The sequence below is a fragment of the Gossypium hirsutum genome, chromosome A06 (assembly GCF_007990345.1).
Source record: "Gossypium hirsutum isolate 1008001.06 chromosome A06, Gossypium_hirsutum_v2.1, whole genome shotgun sequence".
NCBI classification, from domain to species: domain Eukaryota; kingdom Viridiplantae; phylum Streptophyta; class Magnoliopsida; order Malvales; family Malvaceae; genus Gossypium; species Gossypium hirsutum.
The window spans coordinates 72,318,997-72,337,117 of record NC_053429.1 but is presented as its reverse complement, the minus strand read 5'-3'; the positions used below and the strand labels follow the sequence as shown (position 1 = coordinate 72,337,117).

General features: G+C 33.5%; 1 protein-coding gene across 2 annotated transcripts; it reads left to right on the top strand.

The window, feature by feature from the left end:
- Positions 1 to 11,897: 11,897 nt before the first annotated feature.
- LOC107962180 (protein CHUP1, chloroplastic) lies at positions 11,898 to 15,716 on the top strand. Of its 2 annotated transcripts, XM_016898471.2 has the most exons (8): positions 11,935 to 12,989; positions 13,141 to 14,016; positions 14,217 to 14,348; positions 14,606 to 14,787; positions 14,882 to 14,993; positions 15,081 to 15,224; positions 15,325 to 15,419; positions 15,534 to 15,716. In XM_016898471.2, the coding sequence occupies exons 1-7, from the start codon at positions 12,213 to 12,215 to the stop codon at positions 15,403 to 15,405; spliced, it is 2,304 nt and encodes a 767-aa protein (XP_016753960.1). In that variant the 5' UTR covers positions 11,935 to 12,212; the 3' UTR covers positions 15,406 to 15,419; positions 15,534 to 15,716. The 2 variants fall into 2 exon arrangements, with proteins under 2 accessions (XP_016753958.1, XP_016753960.1); XM_016898469.2 differs by having other exon boundaries at positions 11,898 to 12,989; positions 15,325 to 15,716.
- The last annotated feature ends 2,405 nt before the right edge of the window (positions 15,717 to 18,121 follow it).

Sequence of the window (18,121 nt, the reverse complement as noted above, 5' to 3'; positions counted from 1 at the left end):
AACCATGATTGATTCATTGGGTTTTGTTACTTTAAGAGTTTGATTTGGTTATATAGGATCAAAAAAGAAGTAGAGAATCAAGTGGCAGACCATCTATCTAGATTGGAACGATAAGACGGTACCCATTCATCAATTCCTATTAACGAGTACTTTCCAGATGAAAACATCTTTGAGGTAAGCCATTTCCATAATACTCTGTGGCTTGCTAATTATGCTAATTTTTAAGCCAATGGTTTAATGTCACTTGAATTGACATATGAACAAAGAAGGAAATTCCTTCATGATGTTAGATATTATTTTTGGAAGGAACCCTATTTATTTTAAAAATGTATAGACTAGATGATTTGAAGGTGTGTAGCCAAGAGCGAATTAGTCGATATTTTGTACCATTTCCATTCATCCCTGAGTATGGAACATTTTGGAGGGTCACGAACTACAACCAAAGAATTGCAAGCCAGTTTCTTTCGGCCAAACTTGTTTGAAGATGCATATGCCTAAGTGAAGAAATGTGATTGGTGCCAAAGAGTCAGAAATTTTCCTAGAAGAAATAAGATGCCACTTACTAACATTCTTGAGGTAGAATTATTTGATGTTTGGGGTATTGACTGTCTAAGTCATTTTCCTTCTTCTTATGGTAATAGGTACATCTTGGTAGCCATCGATTATGTTTCCAAATGGGTGGAAGTCAAGGCATATCTGAATAATGATGCCAAGGAGGTGATGCGTTTCTTTCAAAAACATATATTCACGAGATTTGTGGCTCTCAAAGCTATAATTAACGATGAAGGTTCCCATTTCGTGAATAAATGGCTAAAGTGGTTGTTGGATAAATATAATGTAAAACATACAGTTGCTACAGCTTACTATCTCCAGACGAATGGCCAAGCTAAGTTTGCAAATAAAGAAATAAAGGGCATACTTGAGAAAGTAGTGTGCCCAAACCGAAGAGATTGGTCCCAGAAACTTGGTGAAGCTTTGTGGGCCTACTGTACGATATTTAAAACTCATTTAGGGATGTCTCCTTACAAATTACTGTATGAAAAAGCTTGCCATTTACCCTTGGAACTTGAATATAAGGCCTATTGGGCTCTTAAGCAGCTTAATCTAAACTTGAAATCTGCCAGAGAGAAACGGATGTTACAACTCAATAAGTTAGAAGAGATAGGATTTTTCTCTTACGAGAATGCCAAAATTTTTAAAGAAAATAAAAAAGATAGCATGATAAGCAAATCCATCACTGTGTGTTCAAAGCTGGCCAACAGGTCCTTTTGTTCAATTTGAGATTGAAGTTATTCCTAGGTAAACTTAAATCCTGATGGTCAGGACCCTTTACAATTAATTAGGTTTTCCCACACAGAGTAGTTGAACTCCAAGATAATAAAAGAGGTATATTTAAGGTTAATGGTCAACGACCGAAACATTATTGGACCAGTGAAGTTGAACAGAAAAACACCTCGCTCATTTTAACCAATCCATGAATTTTTTTTCTATTGGAAGATTGTTATCTTTTTAAAACAATTAATTTTATTTTTTTGTTATTTTTTTATTTTTCATCCTTATTTTAATTTTAATTTTAATTTTAATTTTAATTTCAATTTCAATTTTATTTTAATAGGTTGTAAACAATTAGCATCTAAATAAATAAAATGAAATAATAATACTAATAAAACTCTAAAATTTGGGTTAAATTTTTAATCTAAATTAAATGAAGGTTAACTTATTATTATTATTATTTTCACTTTTCCCCCTTTTTTTTTCTCTTGTTTATTTTTTTCAGTTGGTGCCTTCCTCACTACCGCCACCATTCAGGCCATTGTTTGACATCAACCTCGCTTCGTTATGCATCAGTGCAGTAGTCGTGCCTTGTCGATCCCTTGGCAATTGAGTGATCTGCTACCCAGTAGCTTCAGTCACACCCCATGCGCAACAGAACCTTGTACCCAGTAGCACTTCTGCTCCATGCAGTAGCAGTAGTGTTCTTCAGCAAATCCCATTGGCGATTTGTGAATGACCCCTTAACCTTTGGCAATCGCTACTTACCACTCCTAGCCCGTCTTGAGGTATTTTTGGGATTTATTTTTTTCTACTAAGTGGTTTTTGTCTCGATTATTCTTTTTGAAGATAAATCAGAAAAAGAAGAATTCAGATATTCAAGATGATGAATTTCAACCTTGGTTTCGAACCTCGAGAATAAAAGCAAGATACATTAGAATATTCAAGGAAAAAACCCATGTTTCTAGAAAAGGGTTTTCAATTTGGTAATTAGTATGATGTACCAACATTCATTCGGGAAATAATTGAGAAACAAGGATGAAAGTTTTTGTGTGATATCCAGTCTTCTCCTAATGAAGACACCGTTAAAGAGTTTTATGCTCACTTGAATTCGCCAACACTGACAACGCTCCAAGTGCGAAGAAAGGAATTATCTCTATCATCAATGACAATTAATTTCATATTCAATTTACTTAATATTGATCATGATGGCTCTTTTTCCATGGTAGCCAATGCCAATAAAGAGATGATTCAAGATATTCTAAAAATTGTCATGATTCATAGAGCCAAATGGATAATTTCGAGATAAGGTACTCGCTATTGCCATAAGGAATATCTAACCCGAGAGGCAAATGTATGGTTTTACTTCATTCGAACAAGTATTGTTCCTGCATTTTTTTGTTACAATGTTTCGATAATTCAAATGATTCCCCTATATTGTATATTGACTAGAAAGTCAATTAATATGGGGAGAATATTACTTAACAAAATTCGAGAGTGTGCAATAGGAAAGACAGGTTATTGCTATTTTCCATCACTCATCATCCTAATGTGTTGCCGAATAAACATACCGATGCGAGACATTGAATATCCTTACAACAAAGGTATGATCACTGCCTATGATATCTCTAGGGCATTAGGCGACTTCACTAAAAAAAGACAGATAATTTAGATTGATGAGGATGGGATTGGTAGAACCAAAAGCCGATTCAAGAAGTACCAACCCACCTGATGATACCACACCTACTTTTATGTCTACTCAGCCTCCTGCCAATTTGATAACATAGGTAGAAATTATGGATTTATTACATCATATGAATAAGTAGCAACAAGTATACTAGAAGTATGCCAAAGTTCAAGATGAATCGAGTCAACTTGCTTTTCAAAGCTTATTTAAATCTTTTGATGTTCTTCTTGAGTTTCTAGATTCGATATTCAAGCCATGGAACCCAACTCGTGGAACCGGTCCTGAGGACTCCGGAACACCTAGGCAAGATATTAACACGGAGAAGGAGACAAACACAGACAATGATGGGTTAATAAATAAATGAGGGGGTTTTCTTTATTTAAAGACCTTTCTTTTTAGTTAGTTTTCTTTCTTTTTATTTTTAGAAACAAAAAATTTATTTTTTTATTGTTGTTTTAATTTTTTTCAAAATAAATTCTAGTTGCAATTATTTTTCAAATGTTTCTCTTATTTCTTATCTAATGAATGTTTTGAACAATGACATTGTTTCGCTTAAGTTTTGGGGGACTGGGCCTTAAATTTTTTCAACTTTTGCCTCAGTTTTTGTAGAAGATGAATTCATGTAGAAAGGTAGATAAGCAGAAAAGATGTTCAATATCAATTTTGTATGGTATGTTAGTTCAAATTCAAGTATGATCTTTTATATATTTCAAGTATTTTTATGTTAAGTAAATTATGAAATAAATGTTGATTTTGTGAGTATGTACACCATAATTGTTTTATATTCCTTGATAGAAAAAAAATTCTTTAAGAGTTCGCAAACACAACTTTAGATATGCACACATAAAATGGCAAGGGTTCGCCTATCAAGATAACATGTGAGTTAGCATAGTAAAATAAAGCATAGGTTTGCAAATATTATTAGTTTGCATAGTACCTAAGTTCACAACATGCAGTATAGTTTCGCAAACAAACAAATTTTGCAACAAGAGGTATAATACATGCATGGGTTTTCGTACTTTAATAGGGCTCGCATGCATACATGGGTTCACATTCATATATGGGTTTGCACAATTCACCTAGGACCGCGAAGTAATAAGATTATCACCAACAGGGGTACGCATGTCATTTTTAGAATCACAAACATACAAGGGTCACCGAAAACAGTACTTAGCAATAAATTAGACTCGTTTATTTTAATAGTAAATCAACGTAACACTCATGCATGAAAAATATCAATTTTAATCATAACAAAAGATAAAAAAAAATCTAAGTTATGGTTTGCAAAACAATATAATTAAAACTTTAAAGTAACTATTTGAATAACATAATCAAAGCATAATAAGTCTAAAATCTTCATAAAATAAGCTCATCACCTATTTTCCCAAGGTCACCAATATCTAGTCAGGAGTGAGCCTTGCCAAGTCATTTACCTCACCACTGCTATCTGCGACCTACTTACCTGTGAAGTAAGAGAGGAGTGGGTGAGTTCATTGCGAACTCAACGAATAATTAGGAATCAACAAGGTATGCTTGAAAACAAAGCTTAAATCAGAAAAAAAACTTAATCTTAAAAATCATTTCGCGTGCAAGGTTTGCGGGTGTGGTTGCGAGACCCAGTTCGCAGATCTTGTCAAAAAAACATAAGTTTGTAAAACATTTTCACATGTGTTACTAAAAACCAATCTTAAAAACTTAGTTTGTACTTGTTCAAAAAATAAAACTTATATAACGTGAAACACGTTCAGAAACTTGTCTTATCAGAAGGGCTGGTGAACATAAGATATGCTCTTGCCCACACTTATCAGAATGGTAGAGGAACATGAATATATTCTCGCCCACACTTATCAAAAATTTGTCTTATTGGATATGTGGATCTCAAAGAGTCCTTATAACATGTCCCATAAGTACAGCGCAAGCAATACACTCTCTTGTACACTAGCATGTCCCAGTGAATAGAGCATAGCTCGACATTCACTTATCTCTCCACATGTCCTAGGACCTTAGCGCCTAAACCACAGAAAAAGAAAGGTGAGTACTCATAATCCTTTGGTATACCAACATATCTAACATGGCTCGCAAAAGAGTATACACAAACACATATCACAGAGGGCTCACATAGGGAGCTAGGCTTGCAAGGGAGATTGCACATAATCTTATCACATGAGCTCGCATAGGGAGATTGCTTGAAAACACTTGTAAAGAGCTCACACAAAATCTCATAAAAACACAATTCATAAAATAGTTCTTAAAAACATAGGCTTGCTTAAGAGCTTGCATAAAACAAGTCTTTAAAACACATCTTAAAAACATGTTTTGAAAATAGTCCTAGAACTTGAAAGCAGGGTTTTATCGAAAACTTACTTTTGAAACTTAGTTTAAAAATAAAGTTTCTGAAAACCATCATAGTTCACACGCAAGATACGAACCTTAAATTTTCATACTGAAAATCATGATAGTGAACATACTTAATGACGACCCACTTCACTCACAGAAAACTGATAATTAAACAAGCTTGACTTTGCCTTTATCCTTACTGGTAGATGGTTCGGCTGGTTCTCATATACATAAACATACAAATTACTTAAACAAACAAAGCTTACATAATTCACACATGCAAGAGAACATGGACAGAGGCTTACTCTAGGTGCTACGACCTTGACTTAGAATAAAGATTTGATAAAAAAAATTCAATGAGAGAATCCTCATGAAATAAGGGTTATATTTATAGACCTTAGTGTCCTGGAAATCTTAGGATACCCTACTTGACTTAGGAAAGACATTACTTGCTCGTAAAGTATTCCTAAATACACTAAATCTTTATTTTCTAATTTAATTCTGACTCTATCTTTGATTGGCGAACACCCAGTTCGCAATTCAACTAGTGAGCACTAATTCACCAAACAGACTTGCTAACCTCTATTTTACAACTTACCTGGCAAACACCAGTTTGTCAAACAACCCCTTACCACATCTTTTGGCGTATGTTGCTTCATTGAAACTCTTGGCAAACTTCTTCGTGATACTCTTTTGGTGAACCCCAACTCGCTTAAATCTTGGTGAACCCCTAATTCATTGAAGCACCAGCGAACCCTCACTTTGTGAGGCCAAACATTTCAGGCCTGATCTCAGGATGTTACACATAGATCATGCATGATACAAAAATTAGTCAAGTGGCTCACTACCAAAAACTCTACTGTAGTCCCCTTTAATAAAATCTTTTTCTTAATTCAACATGCCTGAGAAGGAAAGGATAACAGAGTAAGTCCATACAAACTTAGTGAGTTCCATAAATAGCAAAAACACAAACAATATAAAGAGATACCTGGTAGACAAGCATTAATGCTCATGATGATATTCAACCTTTTAGAGAGGTCCAGTAGTTCTATACACAATACATCCAATGGCATTCACTTAACTCAGACAGACTCAACACGTTAACTTAACTTGACACACTGTTGGCCACTATCCTCCAACTTAACCATAACTTATATAACAAGCACAATTTATACACAACCTATCCTTGTGCCAGCCTCAGACCTAGAATTCAAAATCAGAGTCATATCAATCAAACTTATTCATATGCATAAACCTCATTAACTCATCATATCAGTTATGTTCTATTAAGCATGTTTTCTCATAATGTGCCAATCCGGTTTGCATTATAGTTGCCCTACCAGAGGCATCACAAACATATCCCCTTCTCCTCCGTCACATATAGTAGTTCACATATAGATGGTACTAGGCTCGTACAACAAGGAGGGTGTTTACATTGAAATATGAACTGACCATACTCACGCTGATAATACTAGTTTAACACCACTCAACTAATCACTACACATTACATTATTGAGAGGAAATACTTACCTTCACAATTAATACATCAAAAGAATTTATAATACATGGAAATAAGAAGAAACTCACTAGAGAATCGAATATAATAATCTACTCAACAGGTTATTTCCCTTGTTGCTTGGACCCTCATTAGCTTCTTGAGCTAAAAGAGAGACAAATACACCTATTAGATCATCAAACTATCGAAATTTGGCATGAGTCGATAGCATGCAACCCAGAATTAGGAAGTTTACTTCCTCACAAACATTCTAAAACCCATGCATGCATTACTGCAAACACGTAAATTCCTTTGACAATAACCTAAGGGTTTACTAGAAATTACTAGTAAACTTGTACTAACAATAGCGTCGGTTAAATAGTAGAAACTCCTCGCTAACGATTCCAACTTATAGATTTCTAAGGGTTTAACGAAAATGCAAGGAAAAAGAAGCAAAAATAAAATGTAAAAACATGATAGTTAGCCATCCTTATATAGTGGAGACAATTAGGAACAAAACTTAGTGGAAGGTTAGAGGATCCCATGATTGCTCTAGAAATTCAAGAGGAAATTAATTAAGTATCAAATCATCTATAGTACCCTATTTCAATTCTAACTAGGTCTCAACTAAACTCCAACATCACTTATAAAGTCATCGTAACATATACTAACCACGGAAACAACCCTATCAAGTTGCAAACTTACGGGTTAGGCCAAACATCTAGGGTTAGCGGATAATCTACCAGAAGAGTCCGCCAAACCCTAGAGTTCACCAAGACTTAGAGTTTACCAAATGGCTAATCTCATAGAATACGCCATAATAAAAAAAAACAAATACTTAATTAGTTTACTCATTTACTGTCGATAGTAAAAACAACTATACACCCAATAACTCGATATAGTTTTTGCTGGGTGGGCTGTTACATTTAGTTTGTATTGAACTATATTTTGATCATTTTGAATGTAAATTAGAATCCTTGACAACATAATGTTATTGTAACTCATACACGTTAATTAAGTGGTCATTGAAGGGTTATTTCATGCATATTTAATGCAACGAGTTTGTATTTAAATTGCTCTTCCAAATAAAAATGGTCTTAAACTAAAGGAATATCGCTCTGAAAAAAGAGGGTACCTGCCATAAGGATAATATTTTTTCTATAAAAAAAAGTAAATAGGTGTGTTTTCTAATCAGGTCAACCTGTGACTCTCTGTACCCAGATCTGACGATTGGGTCGGGCGTGGGGTGTTACACTTTCTCTCAAATAGAAACTAATAGAATTACAATTCCCAAAAAATAGAATTTATTCTAGAAAATAAATTTCCACTATTTATAGTGAGAGTTGGGAGAATCCTGGTTCAACTAGTAGAAGCCAAGTAATATTAATTTAATAGAAAAAATCTAGCCCCCTATTATTTAGGAAGGGTGGCAACCATAGGAAAAAAATACTAGGGTTTGTCATTTTATATGTGCTTTTTGGACTTTTAACCTAACACTTTATAATTTATTTCAACCTAATATATACTTTTCTATTTTCCAAATTAAATATTATCTGCTTTCCTAATTAAATACTTTTCTCAACCCAATTCTAATTCCATTAAAATCATGACAACTTTACCGTAAAAGAATCAATGAGAAAATATATTTAATTTTTCTATATTCAACGGATTCACAATGACTAATTAATTTAAATATATTTTCAAACTTCAATTATTTAGTTAATTAATTAAATAATAATTTGTTCAGGTTATTTCCATACTTAGTGTGAAAACTACATTCATTTTTGTATGTAACACATTTTTCTAACTTTATCATTTCTATCCATTTCTATTCATTTTATTCAACATGCAATTCTTTTCTAGTTTCAATGAACTAGCGGAGGGATTGTTTGGACACATGTGATTAGGGTTCAAATGATTTATAATTAAGTTCTCGCTTTTTGTTTACTAATTATAAACTTATTTAGTCATAAAGTCATTCTACTATAGTATCGTGACTGAGCTCTCCCTAATGACATATCATTACAAAAGCTACTCAATTAGTGCTCGTCTAATGACATTATCATAAGTGTGTTACCCTTATAAGATATCCTTAATCTCTTTGGGATAAATCTATTCTCCTAATATGATCTTATTTTATCTCATGGTAACCATTACATCTTCCTTCATGAAAAGTCAATTACTATCAAAGAGTAATTAAGTCATTTATCACAAAGACAAATGATTCGAAGCCATGTTTACTTTTCGTCTATCATGTAATGCCAATGAGAGGATATCATTTACTCATGTATTGAGTTATATGAATTCCACTATTGTGACTGATGTTACATACTACAGAAGTTGTATACCTAACGCACTAGTTTTCAATTCTTTTTTCCATTCAAACTTAGGCTTTTACTTAGATCAAAGTATACGAGTCACGCATACATAGTCCATCATCCACTCAGATTAAAGTATGTCACACTTTAAAGGTCACAAGTGAATAAATCCGTAAACGGATTTATGATCCATTCTACTTGAGTCCTGTTTGATTTATTGTCAGTCTAGTCAGTCATATCTATGTCGAGATCTTCTGAGAGTCATCTGCTATGATGCTCAAGACAAAGCATCTTTCCAATTGGACTTGATAGACGACATATTAACCTTTCAATCGTTTTACTCATTTTCGATTAGACTAAGGACATGTTCAGGTTTGTCTACTAATGTAAGTTGTCTTTTTGTATTACGACCTAACCATATAATACCACTTAGTATTAGTTAAACATTAGACAACCGGTGAGCTAATATTTTTTTTGCATGTAAAAACCATTGAGGATAATGTACAAAAGATATTAGTATATTTCATGAATAATTTTATTAACCAATCAGTTCGAAAAAATTTTAAGTGTACATAGACAAAAATGCTACACTTAGGGTACCAAATCCAACACAAGCAGGCATAAATACTTCTATATGTGTAAACATATTTTATCTAACACTTCATAATGGTGCACACAAGTGTCAATATGTAAATATGCACATAATTGCCAAATGCTTCCTCTAACTCAAAACACATCATATGACATGCCAGCTATACAAAAACCTTATCCAATATTGTTTAGTAGGGCCAAAACAAGTGTAACCTTTCCTTTGTGCAACTTGGCCTTGCCTTTTTCCCTAGACTTTGCATTGGCCTTGGCCTTACCCTTGCCTTATATCCTTTTGGCCATCGGAATTGGCTTAGGTGAAAGCTTCTTCATGTTACTTTCAATAGTTCATAACATGCTAAGTAAGTTAGGCAAAGTTATGTCAATCTCATTCATATTGAACTTGAGGAAAAATTGGCTATATCTAATCAGTGGCCAACTTTCGGCCCATAAGGAATCCTAATTTCTTAAGGCTTTCAATATAACCTATATTCTTGAGAAAATGGGTTCCCAAAGAAGCTCTTCAGCCATTTTGCATTGAAAATGGCTTTAGAGGTCTCATACCTCTCTTGACTGCTTTCCCCTGATATAGTTGTTTTAGGTGCTCGATCAAATCGAGCGAACCATGTTCTTATGTTACTTCTGAAGCTCAGGAGTTATAGTGGCAAGCATTAGACATCCTATGTCTAACACGTCACCAGGATGCTTCTTATGAACAACTTTCTCAGCCCAAGTGGTAGCCGTTACCAGTAGCTCAGGGATGGGTTCTTTAATGACATAGAATTTCCATTCATGTTTGAGGACAATCCTCAAGTTACGGTACTAGTCAAGGATATTTAAGCCATTCAATTTTTTCGTCCTGATTTACCATAACTTGCTAGGTAAATTAAGTCCTTTTTGACATTTAATGAGCTTGTACTTAAGCATTTTATGGTTTTATTTTATACTTTTCAGTATTTATTAGATTTTTTACCTTATAATCCAATTTTATGCATTTTTAGTGTGTTTTTGGACCTAAATGGAAAAAACCATGCCTTTTGGAGTTTAACATTGAGCTTGTGTAGGAGGTGGCTAAGGTAAAAACTGGAAGAGGTCTTACTGCTATCCTCCAAGTTGCAACACTAGATCCTTTGTGTCATGACATTGAAGCATTCTATCATTCTAAAGACTTGAATTTCAACAAGTATAACATTATAGGTGAACTGCTGATGGAGTTGTGACTTCGAGTTCTAGGTTGTGACATTGGGGGCAATCCCCACTATTGAGGGATCCCGCCATCCAAGGGGTTAGATTCGTGACACCGATGCTACCAAACATACCTGGGAGGAAATTGTTGGCAAGGTCGCAATACTATTGTTTAGATGTCGTGACATCAAAGCTCGATGAGATAAAATCTGCAAGGGTATTCCTCAATCAAAATAGGCCAAATTAATTGTTAAGCATGGGCAATTTTGCCCATTCTAGGTTAAATTTGTCAGGAGTATATAAGAAACTTTTAAAAACACTTTTAAACGAACTTTTCCATTAGGCTAGTTTTAAATTAAGTTGCTACTGTGTTTTAGTTTAATTTTCTAAAACTTTTATCTTCCTCAACTCAAATTACTATGTCCATATTATTTTTTTCATCTCATATTATTTATCTAATATATGTCATATTTTGAAAATACTACATATTCAAACATAAAAAAGAATAAAAAACTTCATTTAACAATTGAATTGCAATTATTCTTAAAAAAAAGAAGTAAAACTTCAATATTTTTTTTATATTGTTGATGTTTATTTTATGATCTATATTTAGGATTTATAGTTAATTTTCTCAACGATATTTTTTTTAAATTTCAAATTTACATATATTCTAATATGCTATATTACTTCAACTAGCATTTATTAATGTAGAATTTCAATTCAAAGAAGGACCCTTGGGATATTTTAAGCTCGTGGTGGTCACATTTATTTTTTCGAAACCTGGTGTTGACATTTTATTCCAAAATAGCGCAGATGGAACAAAAAAAAGCCTAAGAATTTCAATTTCAAAGCAACTTGGGGTGTGATTTTAAACCATGTTAAATAGGCTGAGCTGAGCACGTTAGGATTGAACGAACAAAAAAGAAAGAAAAGGTCATCATTTTTCGGTGTTGAAATGTGGGCCACACCCACCCGTAAAAAGGACCGTTGCCTTGCAGTGGCTCTCCTCCGTCCTTTCTTTAAAAAAAAAAAAATCTTACTCATTCAAATTTCAAAAGTTCAAAATGAAGGGAACAAAATACGATAAATAATGAAAGAAAGCTGCAAGTGCCACCATTACCCTTCTCTTAAAATCGGAGATCTCTTTCAGCATACAAAACAATCCCTTCCCATTCATCTTCTCTTCAAATTTCAAACCCTCTTCCTTCCAACTTTCTGGCATTTTGCAATCAACCGAACCTTAGTGTTTTTCTCTTGAGAATGTAGTGATTTTTTCTCTTGCTTCAGCAGCTTGTCTTACAACATCTTTCCTTCTTCTAAAGTCTTTACAATGAGAGAAGAAAACTCATTTGAGAACAGAGCCAAAGCATCAAAATTTGGTGATCAAAATCAACTCCCAAAATCTCTGCACACCAAGACTATTACCAATCAATCCAAGCCCAAGTCTTCATGGGGTTCACACATTGTGAAGGGCTTCACAGGCACAGCTGACAAGAAAACCAAGGTTCAAACCATCACTGTCCAAACCAAGAAACCTCCTATATCAAACACTGATGTCCCCACTGCTAACCCATCTCTGCATTCTCATTCTAGAGTTAAAAGGTCCCTCATTTCTGATTTATCTTGCTCTGTCAGTGCAACCCAAGTCCACCCTCAAGTCTACCCAACTCACCGGAGGCAGTCCTCTGGTTCTCGAGATCTCTTCATCGAATTAGACCACGTTAGGAGCCTTCTTCAGGACTCTAAAGAAAGGGAGCTTAAGCTGCAAGCTGAGCTTGCCGAGTGGAAGACAAATGTTAAAGTTCTGGATCTCCAGACCCAGCTTGAAACAAGGAACATTGAAGTAGATAATCTTTCACACAGAGTTGGGTCGTTGGAGTCGGAGAAGACCAGCTTATGTGGTCAACTGGCAACTTTGACTTCCATTTTGGAAAGGAATGAGGAAAATTTGGAAATCTCAAAGGAACCGCAATCGATTAGGGATCTTGAAATGGAAGTTGTGGAGTTGAGGAGGTTGAACAAGGAGTTACAGATGCAAAAGAGGAATCTTGCTTGCAAGCTTTCATCTTTGGAATCCCAGTTAGCTTCTCTTGCCAAAGCCAATGAGGTAGCTTCGTTAACTTTTTTCTTTCTTTTTCTAATTCCTCTGTTTGGTTGGTGAATCAAGAAGATGATTGATTTGTTTCTTTTCTTTTTCTTCCTTTTGCATTAACTAACTGATTTTTCTATTTCCTTGCTTCATATCTTGGTTTTATCAGAGTGATGTTGTTGCCAAAGTTAAAGCTGAGGCATCAATGTTAAGGCATACCAATGAAAACCTGAGTAAACAAGTGGAAGGTCTACAAATGAGCCGGTTGAATGAAGTTGAGGAGCTTGCATACTTGAGGTGGGTTAATTCTTGTTTACGAGATGAACTACGAAATTCATGCTCAACAATGAATTCCGATAAAGCATTAAGTCCAGTTAAAAGCAAGGTTGAATATGGAGGCTCACCGAATTCCACAAGCAGTAAGAGCTCAGAACGCAGTAGTGCAAGTATAAAGAGATTAAATTTAATTAAAAAGATGAAGAAATGGCCTATCACTAGCCAGGAACCTTCCAGTGTAGAGTATGCAGCTAATGTTATGGACAAGGAGTGGGTGCATATAGAGGAGCTGAGAAGTCCTGGAAGAAGACATTCTATAAGTGGATCAAAATGTTACATACAAGAGTTGGTACCAAATAAGAGAAGACAATCTGATGGTTTTATGTGTACCAAAGAAATGGAGAAGGAGGCTGAGCCAGTAAGTTCTCAAAAGCCTGCTGCTTCAGCTTCGTTGGATTTTGAGAGAAGGGCTTTGAGAATTCCTAATCCTCCTCCCAGGCCTTCCTGTTCGGTCCCTAGTGGACCTAAAGAGGAAAGTTGTACACAAATTCCACCACCACCACCACCTCCCCCTCCAAAGTTTTCAGTGAGAAGTAGCACTGGTGTGGTGAAGCGTGCCCCGCAAGTGGTCGAGTTTTATCATTCTCTCATGAAAAGGGATTCTAGAAAGGATTCCACAAATGGAGGAATATGTGATGTGCCCGATGTTGCAAATGTTCGTAGCAGCATGATCGGTGAAATTGAGAATAGATCATCACACTTGCTTGCTGTAAGTGCTTGGATTTTGTTTATGTTAATGATTTCAGCTCCCAAGTTGCATTTTCTATTTGTTTTCTGCCCCTTGGGAAATATAGGGACCAAAGTAAAACTGACATTCATATAGCATGGTTTTTGGAGGTGATGATGTTCAAAATTTGTATTAACATCTTATTAGTATAAGATATCGAACTTGGTTCATTCTTTATGCAGATAAAGGCGGATGTTGAAACTCAAGGAGAATTTGTGAATTCGTTGATAAGAGAAGTCAATAATGCTGTTTATCAGAACATTGAAGACGTTGTAGCATTTGTTAAGTGGCTTGATGACGAACTTTGCTATCTAGTAAGTTGCTAAAATTATTGAAGTTTTACTAACTTTGACATAACTATGTTACTTTTTATTCTTCATTCAAAAAAAAATAAAAATTATTTATCTGATTTCGATATGGGTATGGAGACATGATTCTCCAAAAACACTTACACTAGAGTTCAAGCAACATAGATGCATCGAGTAAATGATTTTGCTAGTTAGCCAAGTGTTGCTAATGATTTTATCTAGTATGCTTAAAAAGAGACATCATGGAAATATATCTTTTCAAGGTTGATGAAAGGGCAGTGTTGAAGCACTTTGCTTGGCCAGAGAAAAAAGCTGACACATTGCGAGAAGCAGCATTCGGATACCAAGATCTCAAGAAATTGGAATCTGAGGTGTTATACTACAAGGATGATTCCAGGATGCCTTGTGATATTGCCTTAAAGAAAATGGTTGCCTTGTCTGAGAAGTAAGAATGTTGAATCTTTTCTTGTGAAAGAAAAACCAAACAATTTATGCAAGTTGAAAATCTCTGTAAATTTCTTTTTGAATTAAATTCCCAGGATGGAACGTACTGTTTATAACCTCCTACGTACAAGAGAGTCATTGATGCGCAACTGCAGGGAATTCCAAATTCCCACAGACTGGATGCTTGATAATGGGATTATGAGCAAGGTACTTGGAGTTGTAATTTTCCATATGCTTTTCTACATATAAATAAGCATCATATGTGACAGGAGGCTTAATTTCTGTTGACTTCAGATTAAGCTTGGATCAGTGAAACTGGCGAAGAGGTACATGAAACGGGTAGCCATGGAACTGCAGGTGAAGGCAACCTTGGAGAAGGATCCTTCAATGGACTATATGCTACTTCAAGGAGTCAGATTTGCATTCAGAATACATCAGGTTGGTTGTACCCTTTAGTTTGATGCATTGTACATGAGTAAATCGTGTTTTAGCGTTTAAAACACGTAGAGTGACCCATGTGGTGGTTTTATGGGTGCAGTTTGCAGGAGGATTTGATTCTGAAACAATGCATGCATTTGAGGAACTCCGGAACCTTGCCAACCTCCTTAACAAGAAGTAGTAGTAGTAGTAAAGGTGATTTTTGTTTTCTTGATGCATGTTGATGCTAATAGTGATGGCTTACCATCTCGGTGAGGATTTAAAGTGTGGAAAGAGAGTGTTTTGATTTGAATGTTGATGGCAAAGCAGCAGCAGTATGGGTTGTGTGACAGGATGGAGGGTGTGAAGTTTGTCAGAAGAAGAAGATGATGATGATTGGATGGACTGAAGGATAGCTGTTGCTGCTGTGCTTCATTTTTCTTGGATAGCACTACAGGGAAAGGAAAACGGAGCTTTGGATTTTAAAGAAAATCAAAGAATGATTACGGTTAATTTACCATTGCTACTAGACTTCACTATATTTTTGGATTTTGTTACTCTTCAAAGGTAAAAATAAAACATAATTAATTTGAGTAAAAATAATCAAAATTTAGAAAATTAAAAAATTAAACATTTTAGCAAATAATAAATAAATAAAAAGGTTTACTAAAATGATTTCTATGACATTCAAAAATATCATGTTTGAAGGCATAAAGAGAGGCAATATAAGTACGAATTTTATAATGGATTGTTGGATTATAATTTAAGGAAGAATTTAATTTATGAATTTTTTACTATGGTACCTATTTTTTTTATCTAAAGTACATTCAAATTTTCAATTTAGTTAAAATATGCTTTCATTATATATTTTAGTTATTTTATTTGATAGAAATTAAGAAATAATTTTTATAATCAATACAAAGCATTACATGACGTGTTTATGTAAAGATATTTTTTTATTAAATGTATATATACTTTAAATATATAAAATGTAATTATATAAAATTTAGAAAAAATTACAATAATTGAACATAAATTAGTTAAAATTAATAATATTATTAAAAATAGAGTAAACTACCAAAATAGTCATTTTTATTTGTTTCAGGTTATATTTTAATCATTAATGTTTGAAATGTTACGTTTTAATTACTTATGTATGTTTTTGTTACAAAATGATCACTTTGCCATTAAGATTTATTACTTCCCAAATGGCAATCTAACCTAGTACTTAAAATGGGTTTTAAATACTAACATGATAGGGGTGAGCAAAATTCAATTCGACTCGAAAAAATTGAAAAAAACTTGAATTTTGAATTAAACGAATCGAGTTATTCAAGTTATTCGAGACAACTTGAATTTTATTTCGAATTTCGAGTTTGAATCGAGTTGAGTTTTCGAATTCGAATAACTCGAATAATTCGAATATCAAACTATAATATTTTACATTTTTACCCTAAACTCTCAAACCTTTTTACTTTTCTATCAAAACTTTTGCTTCCAACTTTCCCCCAAAACTTTTACTCTCCTCCACTCTCATTCCAACCCCCCAATCTACCCAAAATCTATTTCCTATAAAATTTTACTCTTCTATTTACTTTTTCTCAAAATTTTACTCCTAAAAACTTTCAAAACTTTTTATTTTTCCCCAAATTTTTTACTCTCTCCCACTTTCCCCCTAAAACTTTTACTCCCTTCCCATCCCACCTTCCATTTACCCCAAACCCATCCCCCCTCCCAAATTTTTTTTAATATTTTCCCTCCAAAATTTTACTCCCCATTTTCTTTCTTTCAAACTTTTATTCCTCAAAACTTTTTATTTTCCTCCTAAACTTTTACTTCTCATCATTTACTCTCAAATTAAAAATCAACATTATCCAAAAAATATCACTAAACATAAATAGTAATAATTTTATTTATATATACTATTAATATTATTAAATTAAATTTCACATTTTATATTATTTATATTATTGAATTGTTTAGTCATATTAAATATTTATATTAAAATTGATTTATTAATTATGCTATAAAATATTCGTGCTAAAATTTTATATCGGTATCAATTTCACATTTTATATTTAAAATAACTTTTATTAAAAAATCACATTTTTACATTTAAAATATTTTTTAATTCCAAAATACATAGTGACAAGAATATGAAGATAATTGAAACAACTAAGCAAGCAAAGAAGCTAACCTGTATATAAAAGATTACTAAATAAATTATGAGGTGATGAAAGTTAATAAAAAATTTGATTAAGCTGGACAAATTTTATTATGATAGGTGACAGTGGTTACAAGGACCCAAAATTATTTTTTAAAATTTAACTCGAACAAATATATTCGATTAGATTCGATTCAAATTCCATCTCACTTGACTCGATTCGAGAAAATTTCAAATCAAATTAGGATGATGAAATATGATTCGTCAACTCGATTACTCGAAATTTTTTCATTCGATTCGAGCGAACGCTCACCCCTAAACATAGATGTCCAGCCAAGTAAATTAATTGATTTTTTAATTAAAAAAATCTAATTAATTAATTTTTCTAAATTAATTAAAGGAAAATGATAATTTGGTTTCCAGAAATAATCAAAACCAATGTATCATATTAATCCTTGAATTGGAAAAAAAAAAAGAACCCTTGGTCTCCTTTTTTCTTTTAGTTTTGTTTCCATTTTGACTGAAAAACCATTCATTTTCATAGTCATCTTTGTTAAATCGAAATAGTAGAAATTAAATTGAGTGCTCCATCAACCAGTTGATTTTTTTTTATTCAAAATAGAAGAACAAAGGATCGATTCAATGGAAGGTCCAAGCATGGATTATAGTAAGTAATGAGTTTTTTTTTGTTTTTTACCTGAGTTTTGGATTTAGATATTATGGTTTATTTTGCAAAAAAAGGTGGTCCATCTTT

Excerpts from the sequence above, each read along its gene's own strand:
- LOC107962180 (XM_016898469.2), top strand. The coding sequence starts at position 12,213 with ATGAGAGAAGAAAACTCATTTGAGAACAGAGCCAAAGCATCAAAATTT. Across the intron at positions 12,990-13,140 it reads CTCTTGCCAAAGCCAATGAG|AGTGATGTTGTTGCCAAAGT; the intron begins GTAGCTTCGTTA and ends TGGTTTTATCAG. Across the intron at positions 15,225-15,324 it reads TTGCATTCAGAATACATCAG|TTTGCAGGAGGATTTGATTC; the intron begins GTTGGTTGTACC and ends TTATGGGTGCAG.